This window comes from Mytilus edulis, chromosome 11 (assembly GCF_963676685.1).
Source record: "Mytilus edulis chromosome 11, xbMytEdul2.2, whole genome shotgun sequence".
Lineage (NCBI taxonomy): Eukaryota > Metazoa > Mollusca > Bivalvia > Mytilida > Mytilidae > Mytilus > Mytilus edulis.
In genome coordinates this window covers 70723639-70746275 of record NC_092354.1, presented here as the reverse complement: position 1 = coordinate 70746275, position 22637 = coordinate 70723639, and the positions used below count along the sequence as shown (strand labels likewise).

The 22637-nt window shown below is 32.4% G+C and overlaps 2 protein-coding genes across 3 annotated transcripts in view; one reads left to right on the top strand and one right to left on the bottom strand.

The window, feature by feature from the left end:
• Positions 1-4430, top strand: part of LOC139496181 (voltage-gated inwardly rectifying potassium channel KCNH7-like) — a 151936-nt gene extending 147506 nt beyond the window's left edge. For both annotated transcript variants that reach the window (XM_071284649.1, XM_071284650.1), the window contains exons 9-12: positions 402-513; positions 1131-1337; positions 2621-2927; positions 3608-4430. In XM_071284649.1, coding sequence (XP_071140750.1) covers positions 402-513; positions 1131-1337; positions 2621-2927; positions 3608-3794 — 813 coding nt within the window. In that variant the 3' untranslated portion in view covers positions 3795-4430. The remainder of the gene's footprint in view (positions 1-401; positions 514-1130; positions 1338-2620; positions 2928-3607) is intronic.
• Positions 4431-8812: 4382 nt separating this feature from the next.
• Positions 8813-21931, bottom strand: LOC139496179 (uncharacterized). Its single transcript, XM_071284648.1, has 4 exons — positions 20868-21931; positions 18303-18450; positions 15862-15891; positions 8813-14470 (listed from the first exon to the last, which is right to left on the bottom strand). Exons 1-4 carry the CDS (start codon positions 21840-21842, stop codon positions 9006-9008), a joined length of 6618 nt encoding a protein of 2205 aa, XP_071140749.1. The 5' UTR covers positions 21843-21931; the 3' UTR covers positions 8813-9005.
• Positions 21932-22637: the final 706 nt, after the last annotated feature.

The window sequence follows — 22637 nt, the reverse complement described above, 5'->3', positions numbered from 1 at the left end:
CCGTAAAGGTGACATTTTCCTTTGATCTTACTGACTGAAAAGTCCGTTCTCATCAAAGTAGAGTGATACGAAAAGTTATCGCTAGAAACTAAGGGAGCACGTGCTGTTGTTAATGAAATTATTGAAATCAACAACGTCGTCATAGGTACCGGTTCAAGCTAGAAAATCAATCTCTTTGAGAAAACCAAAAATAATTTATAATTATCGCTAGAAACTAAGGGCGCGCACATGCATGTTGTCTATGAAATTTACAACGTCGTCATAGTTAAAGTAAAATAGCTATTAACAGATTATCATTGTCATCTCAACGATAATCTTTAAGTATCAGCACACGTGTTCTCTGTACATTGTTAGGTACGTGTATCAATAACACACAATACATTTTGTTTATTCTGTTTTAGGGAACACTTCTAGAAAGAAAATATAAATCAAAGATGGAGGATGAAACGTTACGATTTATTCGTCAAAAGCGTCCAAGGTTACAATGCAAGCGTCGAAATGCTGAAGATTCTGGTAGGTTTAAGTCTAATACAGATCCTACAAAGACTGTGACAGTTTAAAAATTCGGAGTTGAAAAAAAATTTAATCCTTTAATCCAGTATGTGTTATACAATGTACTAGTAACTTAAAAGTTGACAAAATATTTTAATTATACCAAATTTAGATACCCACTGTTTCCTACTCTCAGCCAGATTATGAATGCAAGGAGGTGTGTGTTGTATAATAAAGAGAGCATGAGCATCCATACCCTCTATATTTTTTTCACAACTTTCGACGCTCACAAGTAAACAAAAAAGTTACATCAGTTGCATATCATTGAAAAGAAAAAGAGGTGTGGCTATGCGCCAACGAAGAAGAAAAAACAGCAATCAACCGGCACAAATACACAATGTATCATACTAGACTTTGCATGATTTGAAGCATGAATAATCTAAATCCCTCCGATAATTGTCCACTTGAAGTTCTTTCAAGAAAAAGATAATACAAGGGTCAACAATTAAAATAAGATAATCAAACAATCAAAAACCGAACGAAAAAGCTTGCATAAAGTTTAAAAAAAGCATTGTCTTATAAGATAATTATGATTGTGTTGAATACGATTTTAATCTTTAAATAACTGTTATTTACAGCAGGGAGGACGAATATGCGACAACGTAGAAGTGATCGAGCAATTCGTCATAGAGTGAGTGTTGTAGATCATTCCGGAAGTGAGGATGAGGGTCCCGGCATCCTCGAGTTTTCAACGGAAGCAGCTACGGAGTGTGTTGATATAGAGGACGATGCTGAAAATATAGAGAAGAGTTTAGATAGAAAAAATTCAATGCAATCAATAGCAGGTTAGTTATGTATTTTTATTTCGTTATTCATTTTGTCGAAAGACTGAACCCTTTTAGATAAATTTTACTTTTCTTTCTTAAACTACATTGTAGTTTGCTTGAGATCTAAAATAACGAACATAATTTTGATTAATTGAAACTGTTTATTTGACAATCAATAGTAAAGTTCCTGTGTTCCTTAGATGTATGTCAATTAAATAAATTAAAAAATCGAAGGGAATTCTGTGATCATGGTCTTGATAGCTCAATAAAAGTTCTTCTGAGAAGTACAGAAATTGATTTTGCTTTTTTTAATATAAATTGATAACAGTAAAATTTATATTGCTATTGTTTGAATAAGACTTTATGGCTTGCTGTTCGTGGTGTTAATGGCCGTAACTTGACCTAGCATTGTTTACTTTTTACACTTTGAGACTTGAATGTTGAGTTGTCTTCTTCTTTCCTCTATAACTTCCTCACATAGTTGGAGTACACCAACCTTACTAAATTAAGGTTGGTTAAACCCTTATAATAATTAATTATTCAGTGAAAACATAACTATTTAAAAATAACATTAAAAAAAAAATATATATACAGTTAAATCCCTGAAAAAATAATAGTAATAACTTCTATGTACATTAAAAATGTGTCACAATTTAAAGGTTATTAAAAGAGTTTTAAGAAAGTTTTGAATATTATTTACAGGACATAACTTATAGTAAAAAATCTTTACATTCACTAAAACAATGTTACTAAAAGGTAAGAAGAAAATATAAAAATATAAATAGTTGTCTCATTGACGGTCATATCGCATCTTCTTGTTTCTATTTACACCAAAATAAGCCACCTTATGGTGTAAGGGAAATAACTGGATTTTTCAAACTAGTTGTTTGAGTGTTATACACTAACACTGTTACAAATGTCATTTCTTATTTCTAAAAAAAAAACTATCTAGAAAAGTAAATTTATTTAGAGATAACGATAGTATTATACTGGACATATCTGTTGAAAGCTTTTATTGAGTAATGTAAATACCTCATACACGTTAAAACGTCAGTAAGCATGCATAGTTTTCATTTTTTGTACATAAAATTAGGCTTTTAGTTTTCTAGTTTCAATTGTTTTACTTTTGTCATTTCGGGACATTTTATAGCTGACTATGTGGTATGGGCTTTGGTCATTGTAGAAGGTCTATAGTTGTTTATTTCTAAGTCATTTGGTCTCATGTGGAGAGTTGTCTCATTGGCAATCATACCACATCTTCTTTTTTTATAATTAAATGGCGTTCAAACACATTTTTTCAGGAGCAATGACAAATTTCTTCAGTGTAGTTACCGGTAAAGTGATGAAGGAAAGGAAATTAAAAGAGCAGAAACCATTTCTGTCAAGGTCGCAGGGTTTGCCTCGTTATGACGTTAATACAAATGGACTTGCCCCACAACATGGGTTATCACCAATAGAATCTAGCGCCTCTTATACTCCGAAATCATTATCAAGTTCCGGCCAACAATGGAAATTTTCCAATATTGATTTTGAAATTCAGCAACACCCTGAAAAGGGCAACCTCACAAGTCTACACGATATTGATCACAGGCTTGAGAGTTTACATGAGTAAGTCGTTATTATCTCCCCTTAGTTTACATGAGTGAGTGATTATTATCTCCCTTAGTTTACACGATTACCTCATATATGAGTCTTTTTCTTTACACTCCTTATCATTTTTGCACCAACCTTTTTATAATCAGATATACACTTTTCTTCATGAAAAAGTTAAATCACAAAAATACTGAACTCAGAGGAAAATCCAATCGGAAAGTCCATAATCACATGGCAAAATCTAATGACAAAACACATCAAAAACGAATGGACAAGAACTGTCATATTCCTGATTTGGTACAGGCATTTTCAAATGTAGAAAATGGTGGAGTAAACGTGGTTTAAAAGCGCCAAACCTCTCATCAAATTCCGTTATATTTACAATGATGCGTGAACTAAACAGACATAGTAAATAAAATAGTCAAAAATGTCCTTATTCGAGTAAGAAACTTTGCAGTTATGTGTTGCATTTTATATAACAGTCGACAACTCATCATTGGAAAAACTAACGATCGAGGAACACAATTCTACCAAAACGAGGGTTGGGAACACAGGTTCTCCTGGAAGGTTAGCAGTTCCCATTGTTAACTTAATTGTAATACATTTCTATGTATCCATTAAGTACACACGTATATAGAATCAAATGTGTTTGATGAACTCTATTAGTTTTATCTTCATTTCATTTCTTTTTTCAGTCGAATGAACAATTTTGAAAACGAACTATTTCAAACTGTAGATGCTATTTTAAATTTACTTGGACACAAGCCAAAAGTCACAAGAGAAAGTATTCCAGCCAAACCAGAGAAAACAACGAAACCAAAGGGAGCCAGGCTGATTAAAAATGCCAGCGAACTTGATAGAATATTACAAAACATGTCATAATATCAAAGGAAGCAAAATTGCCAGTGAACTTGATAGAACACTACAAACCATGTCATGGATAGGTTTAAATGGCTTGCTGTTAATTCGAAAAAATATTGTGAGGTTTTATTAATGCGAATATGCTACGGTGTGATTATTCTGACATATATAGATGGAGAGTATCTCATTGGCACTCATACCACATCTTCTTATACATGTTATATCTGTGTATATTTGTATGCTAATTGTTTTCAAAATCCAAATCATTAATCTCGCATTTTTCAAAATTCGCAATATCAAAGCACACAAACATTTCTGCATTAGCAGCTTTTCTCGGCAAACCTTGATATGTATGTGATATGTTCCCTCTAATTGGAACGACAATTCTGTCAACTTTGATGAAGAAAAACATAGTTAGCGTTTTGTTTTTACATTGACAGATATCAACTCGAAATACCATTTCCATATCGACAAACCGTCAACAACAATCACATATTCAAGTTCCGTATTCTGTAAGAGTCTTTATGTTGGTCTCGATTAACTGATAATCATACAATTGACTGTACTCCGACGTGAATAGATTACTCGTTAACTCATCGAATCCATAAAGACGACAACTCATCAACTCATGGCTTAACTTTACTCGATCAGACGTCATTTCATCGAATCACAGACTAACTTCAAGTAGACGTCAATTCATTTACGCATGGCCATTTGAATGTGACATATAAGTAATGACAACAGGAAAGAACACATGATAAAGAAAACTCAAGACAACATATTTTTGTTTACCATTCTCTGACGAGGCTTGTCTAATTCTTATATGATATGAAATCGTTCCTAAAGTTTTTGAATTTCCCGGCCTGGCATACCTTGTCGTGTTACATTTCTGTTCGCTAATTGAGTATTGCTACCTGCTATTATGTATACTGTAAGGAAATCATTCACTAAATCTAGTACTGTAAATAAATGAAACTTGGCTAACGACTTATCATAATAGATCGCTACTTTTTCGAGAAGAAAAATAACGCAAATCTGTAAAACTTAGATATTTTTTGTATAAAACCAACATCAAGTAAATTTTAAAAATCGCAAAATTGAAGTGGGATAGAAAGGGCTTATAACGCGAGTTATCGCTCTTTTACGAAATTTTCCTTTGATCTTACTGACTGACAATTTCCTTTCTCAACACAGTAGAGTGATATGCAATAATTTCGCTAGAAACAAAGGGCGCACTTTCCCGTTGTCAATAAAATTAACAACGTGGCCATAGGTAACTAGCGATAAACAGATTATCATTGGTCATCTCAAATCGATTGCTTTTGTCACATTTCGCCGAACCGGCTATAGCGTGAAAATCAATCTTGTTGAGATGATCAACGATAATCTATAAATATAATTATCATCGAAATCAGATGGTTTACAGTACATGTATCGTATATTCATAGTCTCTATTATGAATTCATGTTTTGTCTCAAAGACAACTGTTTATTTACACTAAAGAGAACGACTGGAACATTTGAAATGTGTACATAAAATATTTGATTAGTGTATTCAGTCTAACCGTCCAATATGTTTTCTTTTGTATACATACAAAAGCGCTAACCAAGGCATTTTTTTCGTTGAAAAGTTTAAGTTTTTCTTCACCTTTGTCTAATAATATAAAAACGTACACCAAAACGTTGTAATTGATTTAAAACGTTCTAAATGGAGAAACTAATGACGTAAGGTTATTTTTTATTTTGGTGTACAAACAATGAGATTACCCATAATCCTTTAGATTCTGAAAAGGCGAAATAAAGAATAATATTGTTATGTTCTTTGTATGCTGAAATATTCCTCACAACAGATAGATATATTTCACTGATTCTTAAACGATTTATACTTTTCCCGACCTGTTGAATATTTTTATTTACAGTTATCAACGTGTGGTTTGTGTGATCCAAGTTCTTCATTGGTTGGTAAATTGATAATGACGTAGAATTTTCTTGCTGTCTTCTTAATTTCCTATTGTAACGTCATAAAAAAAAAATCTTTTTGCAAATCATTCGAAAAAAAGTTTTTAAAGATTGTCTGTAATCTGCGCAACTCGACATTTATCTCATTCTTGCCTCGCGTTTTAAATAAAAATGGCAAAAAAAATATTTAAAAAACTGTTTTATCAAAAAAAATTGTACTGTTATCCTGCATTTTAAAAATACATTTTTTCTGAAAAGTTTTAAAAAAAAACTCGGAGCTAAAAATAAGTTTATGACTATATATATATGGCCCTGTGTCAAACGGTAAAATTACGTGACGAAATTTTACTATCCTTACTTTAAACGAATGACAAATGTTATATTACAGATTATAACGAGCCTTGAAATTCTTCAATTCACAGCCTTTTTATAAACCCCTCGTTACAGAAGCATTAATAGTATAGGATTTATACTTTTCTAATTGTATTTTCATTTAAATATTATCTAACCAATTTGTGTAATTTTGAAAAAAAAACTTATTGTTAGATTTTGTTTACTTTAATTTCCCGCCATATCCAATCGAGACATTAAACTCTGCATTTACATCCCAGCTCCTTTGTTCTAACAGGGGTGATCTGAGCCGGATCACCCCTACCAGATCACCCCAGTTTGAGTTTCTTTGTTATGCATGCTTTCCTTTGTTCTGTAACATTTTGGCGGGAATGTCAAATCCACTATAAAACTTATAATTAATTATACGGAATAGACTATCTATCAAAATTCACGTAGAAAAAATCCAGTGTATATGCTGGGATTCGAACTCAAGACCTTTAGCATATCAAGCCACGACACATACCACTAAATCAGGACGACTGGATACGAAATAATAGTAAGTTGACATACTTAAAGGAAGCAAGATCTTTTTATAAGTGGGGCGAGTTGTCAAACCTTTATTCAGTGGGGTTTAAACCTTTTTCGTTAATAACATGAATAAGTGAGTTTTCAGACTGATTGTTCAATTTGATTTTACACTTTTTCAAAAGTGGGGCGAGTCGGTAAACAAGAGTAGGGCGATTTTTTTTTATAAAGTGGCGATATAGTGTGGGCCGATTGGCAAGTTGGGCGAGTTGACATTATTTGATATCTACTCATCGTGTTTGAGGGTCATTAAGGGTATACATCATATAGTAATATATAAAGTATATTATAATGGTCGTGTGGCATTCTAAACTAGATTTTATGAATTGTAAATGGTTTTCCGTCTAATCTAAAACAGCTGGGATGTAAAATAGTTATCCCATTCGGACTTGGTGTGTCAGTGTCAGATCACCCTCTGGCCTCCGGCCATCGGGGTGATCTTACACTGACACACCGCGTCCTTATGGGATAACTATTAATGATTATGATAATAAATATTTAGACGCGAAGAGTTTTCCGAATAAATATAATGGGGAAATTAAACGAAATCGAGGCCGGTATAACTCCTGTAGAAACTATAGAAATAGGTTCAAAAAACGAATAGAAAGAAATCTTAACAACGACACAAAAAGGTTATCTGTTACAGTACATTGTGTAATACTGTCTTTTATTTTCAATGGTATTTTTGTTTGTACATACATTCCAGGAATGAGTTTTGTAGCAATATTATGTACATATGTATTCAAACAATGCTGTGATAAAATAAAAAGTATTAAATATCAACTTCTTATTAATGGAATAACAAAGGCTTGACTATAGGTGTTGTCGTATTGTCTTTGTATTCAGATAAAAACAAATTGCTGCGTTTATCATTCGTACAATTTCTTCAGTATATTCTAACAGCTACAGGGTAAGGATTTCAAACAGCAATTTCTGTAATAGTAAAGACAGATGTAAATGAGAACACTTACTTATAGATGTGTTTGTGACTTTAATGTGATCACGTGGTTAACTGAGAGTAGCTAACTTCTTGTTAGGCTATTCAAAGGGTGGTATTTTAAAAATGTATTTGGCATATCTGGTCCTCAATGATCTTCAACTTCGTACTTTATTTGGCCTTTTCAACTTTTTTTATTCAAGCGTCACCAATGAGTCTATTGTAAACCATCCACTAGAGACCAAATGACCTGGATGTAGGCCAAGTATAGGTCAACGATTTTGAAAGTTATTGATTGGTGTTCAAGTGTATGTCCATGCAGATGTGAATATGTCAGATTTAATCAGGACGGAATACATTAGCAATATATACAAAAAAAAAACAAAAAAAAACAACGACCTCTAAAAACAGAAAGTCCCTAATTATATCAAATGACAAATCCAAAAGCCAAAACACATCAAACAATTGGACAACAACTGCTAAACTCCCGACTCGGCAAAGGCATCAACGGATGTCGAAAATATTAAACTTTAACTGATTTTAAAGCCAGCATAATGCCTAACCCGCATGAAAGTTGCTTAAATTGTTTACATGGCGAACAAAAACAAAAAGACACATTAAGTCAACAACAAAAAACTAAAAAAAAAAACCAAATCAACAAAAACGAAAGAAAAGAAATTTACCATAGCACAACAACATAATGACGGTATGTACAAGCACCAAACCACAAAACCACTTCCAATGGACACCACCAAAAATAGACAACACAAAAGTAACAATTTACAAAGACAAATATGAAGATCCTGCATTGGAGGCCATCTCAGGTGAAGGTTTGAGAAATTTGGACTTCCAATGGATAACGAGGTTGGATAAGATAGGGACAGTTGTCTTTCCCTTGCAACAGACCACCTTTGGATCCCTCATTTGATCTACTGCGACATGCTTGTGACATCACTGTGAAAGCAAAAGCTAAAAAGCTAAAATAACAAAAATACCAAACTCAAATTCAAAACGAAAAGTCCGTAATCAAATGTCAAAATCAAAAGCTGAAACACATCAAACGAAGAAAAACAAATGTCATCTTGTTTTTTTTTATAGGCATTCCCATACTACAGTGTCCATATTATAGCAGTTTTATAACCTGTTCAGAAATGAACCCAGATAACACTTACTGTTTATTGCAATTACATAGACGCCTACAAAATGATTTATTAAGAAAAAAAATCTTCAAAATAATCTTTATATTTTAGTGCAAAGCAAGTAAATTATAAAGTTTGACATACTGTCGGTTTGTAGATTATATTGAATACACACTACGTGTGCAATAAATGTCTGAATCTCTTTTATGTTATGATTTCGCTTTTGAACGTTAAACAAATGTGTGTGTCATTTACTTTAAAATGTATGAACATTGGTTTTTTAAAGAAGTTCAATTCTACCCCACTCATTGGCAACGATTGTCGCCATTTGCATATTAAAGTAACTATGGTCAAATGTCTTAAGTATCCAACGAACAACATCACTTCTGTTATTTACGCATGCCATCAACATGGCAGATTTTATATTATATAATTTGCGATCAAATGTTTTATGAATCCATTCTACGAGCACAATGTTTCCGCTTCCGCATGCTTCTGTAGTTACAGTATCTATATCAAAAGCAGCTTTGCCAAATTTTTCAATTAAGAATTCAAGGACTCTAAATTTTCCATTTTTACACGCAGTATTAAAAGAAGTTTCTATATCGAAAATGTCGTTATCATATACTGCTAGCATCCATTGTACTAAATCAGTTTCTCCACTAGCACTCGCTTCATTTAAACATGATTTCATGTCAAACGTTTCATAAGAATATATTTGAAGCAGCCATTGCACGAAGTCCTTTTTACCGTTTCTACAGGCATTCCGCATAGCTGAATTTAAGTCAAACGTAGATAGTGCTAATTTCAAATCTAAGATAGGTTCTAAGAATTGAAACCGATTTGGCCGAACTGAATATTTATAAAATAGCCATTGCACAACTGAAATATCTCCACTCAAAGATGCATTATTCATAGCGACCTTCTTGTCAAAAGGTATGTCAGGAAAATCATTTATCATCATTTCTATCAATTCAATTGACCCACCGGAAAATGCAGTTTGTATACACGATGTGTTTATAAGATTTCTGTAGTTCCATGTATTCAACAAATATTTAATACTATGAATATCACCACTTCTACATATCTCAAGCATTATCTCTGGCATATCAATCAGAGAATACATGCAATTATCATGAATCCATAAAACTAAATTATTAGTCTTCGATAAACTAGCTTGGGGAAAAGAAGTATAGCTTTTTCTTATAACTGACATAATGTCGGTTGGTTTGTTGTCAGTATACTCACGATAATTTAACAACATCTTAATTACTTTAATTATGAACTCTTGTCGATTTGTAACATCCAAGATTGCATGTATCGTTCTGTTAATGTCAACAACATTTAGTCTAAAAAGGATCTGGTGGATTATTTCTAATGCTTCATCATCACCCTTTTCACACGCACTTACGAACACACTCTGTAAATCAATTTGAGATTGCAGAAAAGCAAATTCAAATATATCGCATTTCAATGGATTCAACGCAATACTCATAATTCTCTCGACATCAAAAGAACTCCAACCAAATTTCAAAACTAATACTTTCATGAAAAATGACATGTTGTTATTGCATACTGTTTCCATAACAGCTTGTATATCTGACGAAGCACAATGACATCGTCTTAACAATTCCAATATTATTGCAATACATATCATTTTTCTTTCCTCTGTCACCAAGTAATAAAATGCATGGCATATTGCTGAACGTACTTCAAATATATCTGGATCAAAGAATTCTAATAACAAACGAATAGATTCTATGTTGTGAGATTCACATGCCCAATTCATTAGCAATTGACAGTCGAGCATACTCGGCGAAGAAAATCTAATAAGAAATTTAAATACATCAAAATGCTTCTGTGTTATTCTTTGATTTTGACAAAGTGCTTTGATGGCTACTGGTATGCTCAGATAATCGCCATAATTAGTATGGAGGAATTCTACTGGTAGCAAATTACCATAGCGGCAAGCTTCAGTAAAAATCATATCGACTTCGTGTTTGTCATCAACTTTTACGAATTCAAATAAAATCGTAAACGTTTCATCACTGTTTCCTCGTAGTGCTTCCTTAATGGCTGAATTGAAATCAAAAAGACTATTCTCAACTTTGTTCATAAACCAATTAACTTCCTGTACTGGACTGAATAGACAAACACTATCAAAAACTGATTTCACGTCGATTAAATCAAGTCCATACGTTTCAAAAATGCATAATTTAAACTCTAAGCGACGTTTCTCGTCTCGCCATTGTAGTGTGCATATCTGTTCAATGTCAGATTTATCTAGTTCAAAATTTTGAATAAAGAATATAACAGTTGACGTAGGTAAAGAAACAGCATCACGTAAAACTTTTCTGTGGTCTATTGCATGCGAAGTCCTTTCAAATATCCATTGAAGTATGCGAATGGCACCATGTTTGCATGCATGTATAACTAATGATTCGAATGATAGATTTGATAATCCATATGAGCGATACAACCACCGAAAGAATGACAAATTGTCATCGTGACATGTCATTTTCAATATGTATGTTATATCAAACAAAATTGGATCAAATTTTCCTAGCAACCATTTAGTTCTTTCACCAGCATGACTTTTGTCGTCAAATGATGTCCAGATATGTTCCATAATCAAATGCATATCAAAGGTGGTAGCGTCATGATTATTTAATAAAATCTTGACCGAATCGAAATCTTTTGACCTTATTACAGCTGTTAAAGCTATATTTAAATGTAAAAACTCGGTGTTGCAATTCTGAAATAGTATTTGCGTATATTTCTTGTTTTTCATACGAGTCAACTTCAAGATTTCATTTATTCTATATCTATTGTTCGTATCTTGAAGGAACCATTTAAATATGACTATACGGTCATCTTCTTTATTTAATGTTCGTTTAAAATAAGAAGTTATTGTATAGTTATCAATAGCCAAAAGAATGTCCTTTGAATGGAAATATCTTCTATCTATTATCTCGGTGAAGTATCTTACTATTGAGATTGCATCAACAGAGACCGCTTCTTTTATAATAGATTCAAAATTCAGTGATTTAACATCAAAGTTTGAACATAGCCATTGAACTACTTCTAAATTCTTTTTTCTAACTGCGATGCTCATGGCGTGATTTACGGTTAAATTGCTGAAAATTCTAAATATCTTCTGCAATAGATTCGTATCACCATATGCGCATACCCTTTCAACGATTACATTTTCAGCTCTACGCACATCGTAATTGTCGAACAAAAACCGTAAGCATTTATTGCTTCCGTATCTTAACTCTTCATTTATTATTGAAGTTTCATCTAAAGTCTTGTAAAATTCAGTATCATGTATTAATTGCAATGCACAAATTTCTTTGTGTATCCACTTGTGTTTTCTCCATGCAATATAAAATATTTCATTATCTGTTATACTCATAATCCACCTGACCATTTCAAAACTCTTATTATGTGTAGCCATTTCCAATAGAACATCTACATTTAAACATGAATACACAGATACAAGATACTTAACAAATGTCAAACATTGACTATTTGTATAACATTGTTCATTATCTGATATTTGTTTCAATATTGCTTTCGCATCAAAATAATCTGATGTTTGTTCCATCAAAATTTTGCATATATTAAACCGAGAAAGAGACAATGCTATGTGCATTACAGTGTCTAAATTGTTTATTTTAGCCCTAAAATGCTTCAACAAAAATACGACTACATTTCGAGTGTCATTTATCCTAGCATAATGATATGATCTACTTGCAACGGGAGAATCGATGAAACCCTGCGATGATACAAGAAGCGCCTTTCCAATGTCAAATTCTTCTGTTTGAAAGTTTCTGATAAACCACTGGACAATGGATACGGCTCCATCTGCACAAGCATTGTACAAAGCTAACGGAATGTCGATTTTAGAAGGGTCTTGTTGTCTAAAAATAGTTTTAATTAAATCCGTGTTATTCATTCCAATAGCCTTTGCTAATATATCGTTGCTGTTAATAAGCCGAGATGTTCCCACAGTAGACGATAACAGTTTTAATGCTAAAACTTTCAATTTTCTATTGGAACCAAACCTAAAATGAAGTATCGTTTCTCTATCAAATTGTATCTCGTTTCTCAACATGAAAGTCCATAACATGTGTAATCTTGGTTTATTTAAGTATGCACATGATTGTAACATAGCTTCAGTAAAACAAATTTCGTGACTTTCGTTTATGTAAATATTTTTCTGTACATCCACACCATGTTGCATTAATTTAAGAATATGGCGCATTGCATCATCATTGTCTACATATTTTATCGAATATTTTAACAAACGTGTAAGAAATGATACGGATGTCCTCTTAGATGGAGTGTAAATTTTATCATATCTACACGCATATCTTTCATACTCTTTATCCAAATCCAAATAACTTACTGTACAGGAAATGGCGCATTTGGTTAAATTATATTCTTTGTAAAGCTCGTCAATGAAATATTCGTCTGCATTTCGTATAATTCTAGATGAGCAGAGTTTTTCCATGAATGATTCTTTTGAATCGTTTTTCCTTAATTCAGTGATAATTTTTTTGGCCAACATTTTATACATGCCTTTATCAAATAACATGGTTACTTCATTTTCCACTCCAGATGGTAGACTGAATGTATCAAGCCGACACATTTCAAAGATAAAATCGATATGAAATAAAGGTATTAACGATTCGGTATCAATATCATTATAAGACAACAAAACTCCTTCAAATATGCTACGATGTTGGAATGAATATGTACCATTAGGATTTATCCTTAGATACCTCATGGTCAGCTGTCCTAATCCACGGCGAATATATTTTGTAGTAAATTCCTTTTTATGATATAATAATTCGTGTACTTTGTTAAATTTTTGTATGTTTATGTCATGAAGGTCCAAACAGTCTTCGTTTAAGGCCATGTATACTAAAATAGCGTACTGCAAAGCTTCCTTTTGATTAGTATTTCCAACATGTCGTAGGCTTTCTAACTCATTACAAAGAGATTTTGTAGGGTGTTTGAAAAATCCAACGCCTAGACGAGTAAATTTTTTATTTGACGCAAAAAGGAAGCATGATTCAGGATAACCCATCAGCGGGTTAATATCTATTTTAGATATTTCATATATATCCTGTTCGCTTAGATAGATAGGCATCAACGGATCTACAACTTCTTTGTCACCATAGAATTGTTTTGTGTCTGATACACATATATTATTCAGCTTACAGTATTTTATCAGACATTCCCTCCTTTGTTCCCTGTTTAAATTATGTTCTACCAAACTTAAATCAATAAATCTCGACTGTTTAAATATTCGATTCCTATCTATGATATCAGAAACTTGGTTGTCCGATTGAATGGTGTTTCGCATTGTACATATAACCTTTACACAACCTTTGGCAACCATCGAGTATATATTATCAAAAACCTTTTCTTCTTCTGCATTGAAAATGCAATTAGTCCTCCCAAATACATCACCAAGTAATACAATTAAACAATCTTTGTCATTGATAATTTCAATCCATTCGGAAATGTTATTTAATTTAATTCCACAGTACCCGTCATGAGCAGCCGAAAACCTACGTAGTATTTCTAAACTATTACGGGATTTACCAGTTCCTGCTGTTCCAGTGAGCACTATTACGCCTTTATCCTCTAGCACATTTAGGGCAATGGCTATTACATTTGATTCAACAAATGTGTCTTCTGATGAGTAACACTTAATCAATGTTAATGTATCTTCTACAAAAAAGGTGCATTTTTTATTTTCTTATTCCTACAAACCATTATTTACTGATTATAAATACCATAAGTATATTTGTATCCATAGCCTTTTAACTTTTACATGATTACTTAAAGACTTTAAAAAAAGTTACAGGCACTTATTAACGACTTATCCATAAAGGTTAACTGGGGTTTTAAATTATGGCCCTGGTTTGCTTCTGATGTTTTGGCAGTAAATCTCCTCGATAAGTTTGAGAACGCGTGGAGTGGGGTTTTCTTTTTGTTTCTTTTTTATGTTGCCAGCTGGTTGTAATGTTGACCTTTTAATTTGGTGTCGCTTGTAGGGGGATTTCCAAGAAACTGTTTTTCAAAAACACTTGCAACGCAAAATTTCTGACTAGATTAAACATACTATCAATCACAGGGGAGTTATTTCATGCTTTGTAATACACTCATTCAGAAAATGCATGAAATATTTATCAATGGACGTTCATCGAGCCACTCTCAATCAGCATTTCTTAATTGATTATTTTTAGAAAAAAGACTCTGCTCATTGTAACCCCTTTCAGTTCAAAAAAAGATTCTTCAGATAACAGTTTAAAATCAAAATCGATAATTATAACAATTATCTTTATAACATTTATCATCTTGAATAAGTTACATTTAAAATAGTAACTGCATCAGTTTATTTTTAAACTTATCCACGCAAAGATATATTGAATGTTGATTGTTGCTATATTTAGACACTAGATATATATATATATATATATATATATATATATATATATATATATATATATATATATATAAACGCCTAAAAAAGTGTACACAACAACTCCAAATACAAAAAAAGGTAACTATAAATGTAATTATTTATAAATATTTCGGAAAACAGATATCCTTCGTCAGTCAGATTCTGATGTGAAATGAATCATCTTTGAGTCTCGTTAGATTAAACTTTTACTAAATCTTGAATTTTATACAATAAAAAAAGTCAAACATATATATATATTTGTATAACACTAGAAAATTGTGTAGTTTTTGTTCCACCTTTGCAGAGCACCTAAAGTCATCTCCACCTTATTGATGGGTTTGTGTTGCTCAATCTTTTATGATCTAGTCATCTATGCTTTGTTTTGTGTACGGTAGTTTTTCTTTTTTGGTCGTTTAACGTTTTTGTTTTTGCCATGACGTTGTCATCTTGTTTCCAACTATTGGGTTGAATATTCCTTTGATATCTTCCAACAGACTATTCAAATTTAACGTTAACTTAATTACATAGCTAAATTTTCTGTTATAAACCTTGTACATGTTGTCTAGCAAACCTCATGAGGGGAGTCCGTTTAAACGTTTCCTTATATATTGGGGTTTGGTATTTTTTTGTAATACCTGTTTTTCTATATACATACCTAAAAGTTTTGATTTACTTCTCTGTTTGTCTGAAGCATAAGAAGAAAAAATCTTATGAATTTTATAACAATTTTCATCGATAAAGATTGTATTTTAACATGTTTAACTAGTTACAATTAAAATGTCCATAAAAATCCATATGAGGTCAACTTTGCCTCTAGGAGTTAAACCTTCCAAATTTATAAACAGACAATTTTAGAAAGATTTTTCATAAATCATTTGAATACCAAAGTATTGACTACTGCGCTGATGCTAACCTCGAGGATTGTCCACAAGCAGAGGTATCAAACCGGTGCTTTGAAAAATGAATACAACACGTTATAAAATATATGCGTCTGAATCGGGTTTTTTTATTTACTTTCACCAGGAACTCTTTAAGCTGAATATTTGAAAGGCAAGGATGTATAAGAACCGTAACAGTTGAATAGTTATATGACCATAAAGGACCACTATAAATGGCGAACTCATTCAAATGTCAACTATGCCTGAGAAATCGAAAACTTAGTTTTTTTTATAATTCTAAAACTTATAAACTGCCATTTCAGAAAAGTTTGTTATAAATCATGTCTGTACCGAAGTATTGACTACTGAGTTGGTGATACATTCGGGGATAGAGGTGTCCACCAAGAGCTGTAAAAATGAAACTGTCCTACTATGGAAACTAAAACCAAAGTGTCCAAAATGACAATTATTTAATGTCTACGACAACGATTCATGTTTTCAATATTTTAATTGTCAGTTGCGCTTTAATTTTCTTAGCAGTAACTCTCAATTAATGCATTATACTCATGCATGTTCACTCAATACGGACATCATTAACAAGGAGGGTGTTTCTTACTTACAATCTGATCATACTGAATTTAAGAGGAAAAACGACTGACATAGACGCTGCATAGGTTTTACTGTCATCATTATGAATTAGTTAACCGATGCGATATGTCAGTGACAGGTCACGAGCGAAATGTCTGACCATTTGATAACAGAATAGTATTCCGAGATGTAAGTTTACCATGTTTACTGATTGTGTCCTATTCCCAATTGTGGAATTAGACTCATTGTAAACTTGCACGGTTGGCAAATAGGGAGGCGTTTACCCTGTCAGCGAAGACAGCCTCGCTCCCCATGCAATTCCGTCAGTATGTGTTTATTACCTAAGTTTGTAATCGACTTTAAAGTGTTGAAAATCAGTAGCCACAAATGAAGTAGGAACGTATTACATTTTTGGAAGACTATGTTCATATGTGTCTATATTTCATTTTGATGTTTTTAGTTGAAATAGTTTTTTGTTTTTATTCTGATTAAAATTATACATCAATGTTGACTGTTACCCGAATGTTTGACAATTGTACCTATACTGTCGGTTTATGTTGATCACACATTGTTGTCAATATACTGGAATTATATGCGACTGTCATACAAGTAAAAGGTATAGCTAGCTTTAACTCAAGGTTCAATCCACCATTTTCTACATATTAAGGAAATGCCTGTCAAAGTCAGGAGTTTGACAATCCTTTTCCAATTGGTTGATATTTTTGAGCTTTTGGTTTTTACCAATTGATAAAAACTTTCCGTTTGAATTTTCCTAGTATTTCGGTATTTTTGCTTTTTTACTTTTTGTTATTTTTCTTTTCATTTCATAACAACATCCAGAAAGTGGACTTTCGTTCAATTTAATATACCTTACTTTAAACATTCAGTAAATAGGAAGTTGAAACGCATTGAATATAAAAATCCATTCTTTAGAAAAAAAATGTTTTCTTGTAGCTCTGGTTTGCAATTCCTTAGCCATTGTGTGTTACAATGTGAGTATTCAGTAAACAAAACGATGATGAGAAATGGATCTGAAAACGTATCACATGGTAGAGCATAAAACCTGATGACAAATCTCGGTATAATCTTTTTAGTGGTGACCAAAAACATTGTTTTAATTGTCATACGTGCTCAGTGTATGTGCTAGAGAACATAAGTATTCGGTTAAAGGAAGATACAGAGCAATGAATCTGAAAATGCAGCACACAGTCTAGTATATAGTCGGATATTAAATTTACGAAAATGTAGAAAAATGCATTATAATTTTTAAAGGACGAAAGGACGTACGTACAAACGGACATACGAACAGACATAGATAACACAGTATATCCTCTCCTTCATATAGGGAACATATGAAGAAGATTTCTCCTTTGTCTAACTTTAAAAATCAGATATAAAAATGTTATCTATATTACCAAAGAGCAATTGATGTATCTCCATGTTAAACAACTTGCTAAAATGGTTATTAAATGTATTTCAAATGAGATTTAGAATTCTTATATAAGTATACACCAATTTTTCTTGAAATAAATAATTTACTAAGAAACACAATAAGACAAACGAAAACGAAAATATGTGATCACTATCATTTCTTAAGAAGATATCATCTTAGTAGCTGTTAGAACATTACCACTTGTCAGCTTTGAATTTGGTTCATGTATCTTTTTTAGTGCTGATTGGACAGATTGTTCCACCATGTCTGGTATGGTATTGCGTAAGGCATTGTTGAGAGATAGTTCTATCTGTGTGGGTATTTGCACTGCAATGTCGTCAATTTTCTGAAATGAGAACACAGGCCGTGACTCAAAAATGACAGAGAGGCAGTTAGTAGGTTATTGATGTTCAAATTCCTTTGCATACATGAATTAATAAAAGAAGATGTAAAGAGCATGAAATCAAAACTCAACGAAACTAGGTGGGTAAACAAAAAGATTGACGATACCGACGCTTATAATAATTTAAATCTCATCAGTCAAAAAGAAACTAACAAAACCTACTATGGGACGTAGTTTTAATCTAAAAAGAATTTTACAGAATGTCAACGGCTTACATCATGATGAGTATCATTAAATTGGTTCAATCCGTTTTTTTCATTTAAATTCACGCTTTTTACAAATTAACTAATTGAAAATATTATTATAAAGCATTGCATACACGGGAATTTTTTTTTCAATTCCAATTATGAAATATTTCACCTATGCGGAAGACATCAACATGCATATGGGTTAATCAATATTTCTGGTGGTTTAACTACATTTCAAAAATTTAAAACATCCCTTACACACAAACAATGCATACAAAAAGTTAATCCTAGATTTCCTGTATGTGCTGTATATTTGTACTGATTTTGAGTCATGGATGGATACCGCATTTCTTTATTTTTTTTATTTTTATTTTTTTTTTATTTTTTATCTATTATGGTAAATAAACCCTAAGTTAGGATTGATACATTATGAACCATGTCTGAGACATGAATATAAAAAAAAATCAATGAGGAAGACATGTTACCTTGAAAAAGTTAACACAAAGAGACATTGAGCAGACCGTAAATAGCCATTGTTTGCATTAATTTTATAAAAGAATTGAAAAAGTGTCCTATCGTATAATATATGTTATAATATTGTTCAAACCAGAAGTAGCAAATTATCTCCTCATTTGAAACAAAAGTGTATAGAATCCATATTTTGTTTGAAATCAGCTTCAAATGAGCCTTGGTGTGACACCAGAAAGTATATTTCTATATCAAAATAAGTGCATTTAGGGGTGGACAGACCTTAAATTGTTCTCTGAAAAATTTTTTTCTTTCACCTAATTTTTTCTAGCGCTGTATTGTTGTTTGAAAAGATGTCTCTTAGATTTTTGTTATGCAATATAGAAAAGTACATGCTTATGAAACTGACACGCCTCACCGACACTTTCTTTGTAAGAGTTATCTCCCTGAACATTGCTTTTCTGGTTTGCACCTATTCTTTGCAACCGCATGAATATTATATCCTATTTTATTGGTTATATCCTCAGGTTGTCGTTGCAGATACCACATGAAAGTAATTTACCTTTATGTATTTAAGATAAGAAACATGTAATAGTAATTCATAAACCATTTGTGATAGAGACCTGGGATCTTTTGATTTGAGGTCCTGTGTCCACCAAGGAAAAACTGGGGTCAAGGTCAAAGTCATATTTTTTTTTTTGCTCTTGCTTGTGCACGACACCCCATAAATTGTAATATATGTCGACATAAGATTTATCACAAAATTCATAGTCGCGATCTGTCCTAAAAGGGAACTTTTTTTGAAGCGGTGAGGTAAAATTGACTATGTGTTTTCGGCCCTGTTGAAAATAAGATATCTGGTAAATAACTGAATCATTAACAATACATAGTAACGACATGTGGTATTTTGATATGACGGCCTTGCTTGGTAACCTTAAAATCAAGATCAAGGTCAGTTAAATTTGACTTGTTTTATTTTGAACTCTGCTTAAATTCGTATTTATGCATGATAAATCCAAAGTACCTTTTGCATTAGCTAGGTGCAAGCCACATGAAAAGGAACAGCATTTCTGAATTTTTTGTGTTTCAATATTTCAACTTTCTTTGAACCACAGGGTTCGATGCGTGTGACTTGCTCGGGAAAAGTTACGAAAGAAATTTTGCCAACATCGTGTTTCGAAGTGTATATCAAGGGAAACAATAATAACGGACTAATCTTATTTACGTATTTGAAGATATGCAAATCATAAAAGAATAATTGTAGGAAGGTTGAATAAAAGAAGAGAATACTGTAATTTTATTGTATAAGCATACTTCTAGTTAACTTCCAATTAATCAACTGAATAATTTTCTTAAAACATTTTTATTTTTATTTCAAAATTTCGACTGAAATTAACAATTTCAGTGTTGGGCGGCGAGCAGAAACACAAATATTTTCCGTGAATTACCAACTTAAACTCAGCCGAGGTCGATCTTTAACTCATCAATGTGCTTTCGCAACCGCCAAGTTTGAAGATACATTTTAAGGGAAGACGGGAAAGCAACGTGATACAATACAATTACCATCGTACCTGATAATGAATGGACAGCCTATAAAATTACCAAAAAGAACCACGAAATAAAAAGATTCCTTGCTATTGAAAATTAAAAATCTTAATAGTTTGAACTTGATTTTGTGTAACGATTTTAAATCTACAACATTACCTCTTCTAATCGTTTTTCCTTCTGTATCTGCTCCAACAACATATTTTGGTACTGAATACATAGGGTTTCATCCAGTGAACGTTTGCTTACGTCTGCGAGAGAATGCTTGGTAAAGGCTTCATTTCTACAAACTTGAGCAACTTCCATAATTCCTGATGTAATGTCCAGTTTGTATCCGCCGTAATCAGCTTCTGATATTCTTCCATCACTTGCATGTCCTTGGACCTTATTTCTTATTTGAATAAGTCTTTCGATTGTTTGTCTAAGTGGACAGCACTGTTCTATAAGAACTTTAGTTAGTTTATCACCGAGATCTGTTACAGCAATACCCTGTGATGCTGACACGGTGCACGAAAAATCACTGGGTACCATTCGATGAAGTGGACAGGGTAGCTCGGGCAGGTTAAACAAAACCTTCCATGACTGAAGATCTAACAAAGGGCCGGCCACTGGGGAAATGAAACCAGGTGGACATTGGCAGCATGGAATGTTTGGTTCCCTTAGATGATAAATGTGATGTTTGTTTTTGTTAAGGAATTCCGGGAGTGATTGTGATTGTAGAGTCAAACAACTGAACCAAAACACATCATGACAGAAGTTCACCAATAAAGATCTTGTTAACGTTATATCAAGAACATCTGTCGTTATGCCTGTTTTTGTTCTGGCACAACAAAAGTCACTTCTATTTCCCAAATTATGTCCAGGTTTCTTGGCATTCTTATCAAAAAGTATTTCCAACTGTGGATAATAAAGTATGCGGTTGTTTGGAAGATTAAATCCTTGGAAACAACGACAGCATTTTTTAGTATTGAAACACAAGTGGAAGATTTGGTGTTGATGTTGGGTTATAAAATCTTCAAACGATATGTTGTTCCTAGATAAATGGAGTTCTAGAAGATCCACAAATGATGTCTTGGTGTTATCTACTATAAGTGTAGATCCTCTGTAAAAGTTTTCCCTTTCTTTATTAGCCATTTCTCTATCACATAATGTTAGTATGCTTGAAATGCAGTGATTTTACTTTGTGAGTTCACATAATGCTGAAATAAGCACAAAAGTGATAATGTCTGTTTCTTAAATAAGTAGAAGATTTCATATTTTAGTAAATGGAAATTTGAATCAAAATTAGCCTTGAACGATATGACAGTTATATCATATGCTATATTTAATAAAATCCATAACCTACAATCAAAAATTTGATTTGGACATGATCATAGTGGGCAGTACAAATGGAAATCCCGTACGATCCAGAATCCTCCTAGTACAATTTGGAATATTAAAATCTATAAGTAAAATTAAAATTCAGATTTATACCGAAAACAATCGAGTTCAATAAGTAAAACTACATTCATTAGTAGAAATTTGTATAATCAGATTTGTACGAGAAGGATCTGAGATTACCCAACAATAAGCGATTACAAGAATCATAAAATTTACTTTATTGTACAAAACTTTGAAATGAAAAAAGGTAGGACAAGTACCACATGAACTTATTTCTCAATAGTTGATCGAGTTTCAATTGACAATATATAGTATGTAATTTGTCGTTGTAATGTTGCACTACTGTTTCATGTGAAGGTTAAAGTTGGTGTCTGTTTAAACATTTGAATCCGCTGCATGTGTATCTACCTGTCCTAATCAGGAGCCTGTTGTTCCGTGGTTGTTTTTTGGTTGTGTGATTCATAAGTGTGTTTCATCGTTTCTCGTCCTTTATATATATTATACCTTTGTTTTTTCCTGTTTGAATTGTGGTATTCTATTCATTTTGGA

Bases quoted from the DNA above. Each gene is read 5' to 3' on its own strand.
- LOC139496179 (XM_071284648.1), bottom strand. From the start codon at position 21,842: ATGGCTAATAAAGAAAGGGAAAACTTTTACAGAGGATCTACACTTATA. The intron at 18,451-20,867 runs GTAATGTTGTAG...TTCTCATTTCAG, and splicing joins AGGAAAAACGATTAGAAGAG to AAAATTGACGACATTGCAGT. The intron at 14,471-15,861 runs GTATGTATATAG...CCTTTTTTGTAG, and splicing joins AAGTAAATCAAAACTTTTAG to AAGATACATTAACATTGATT.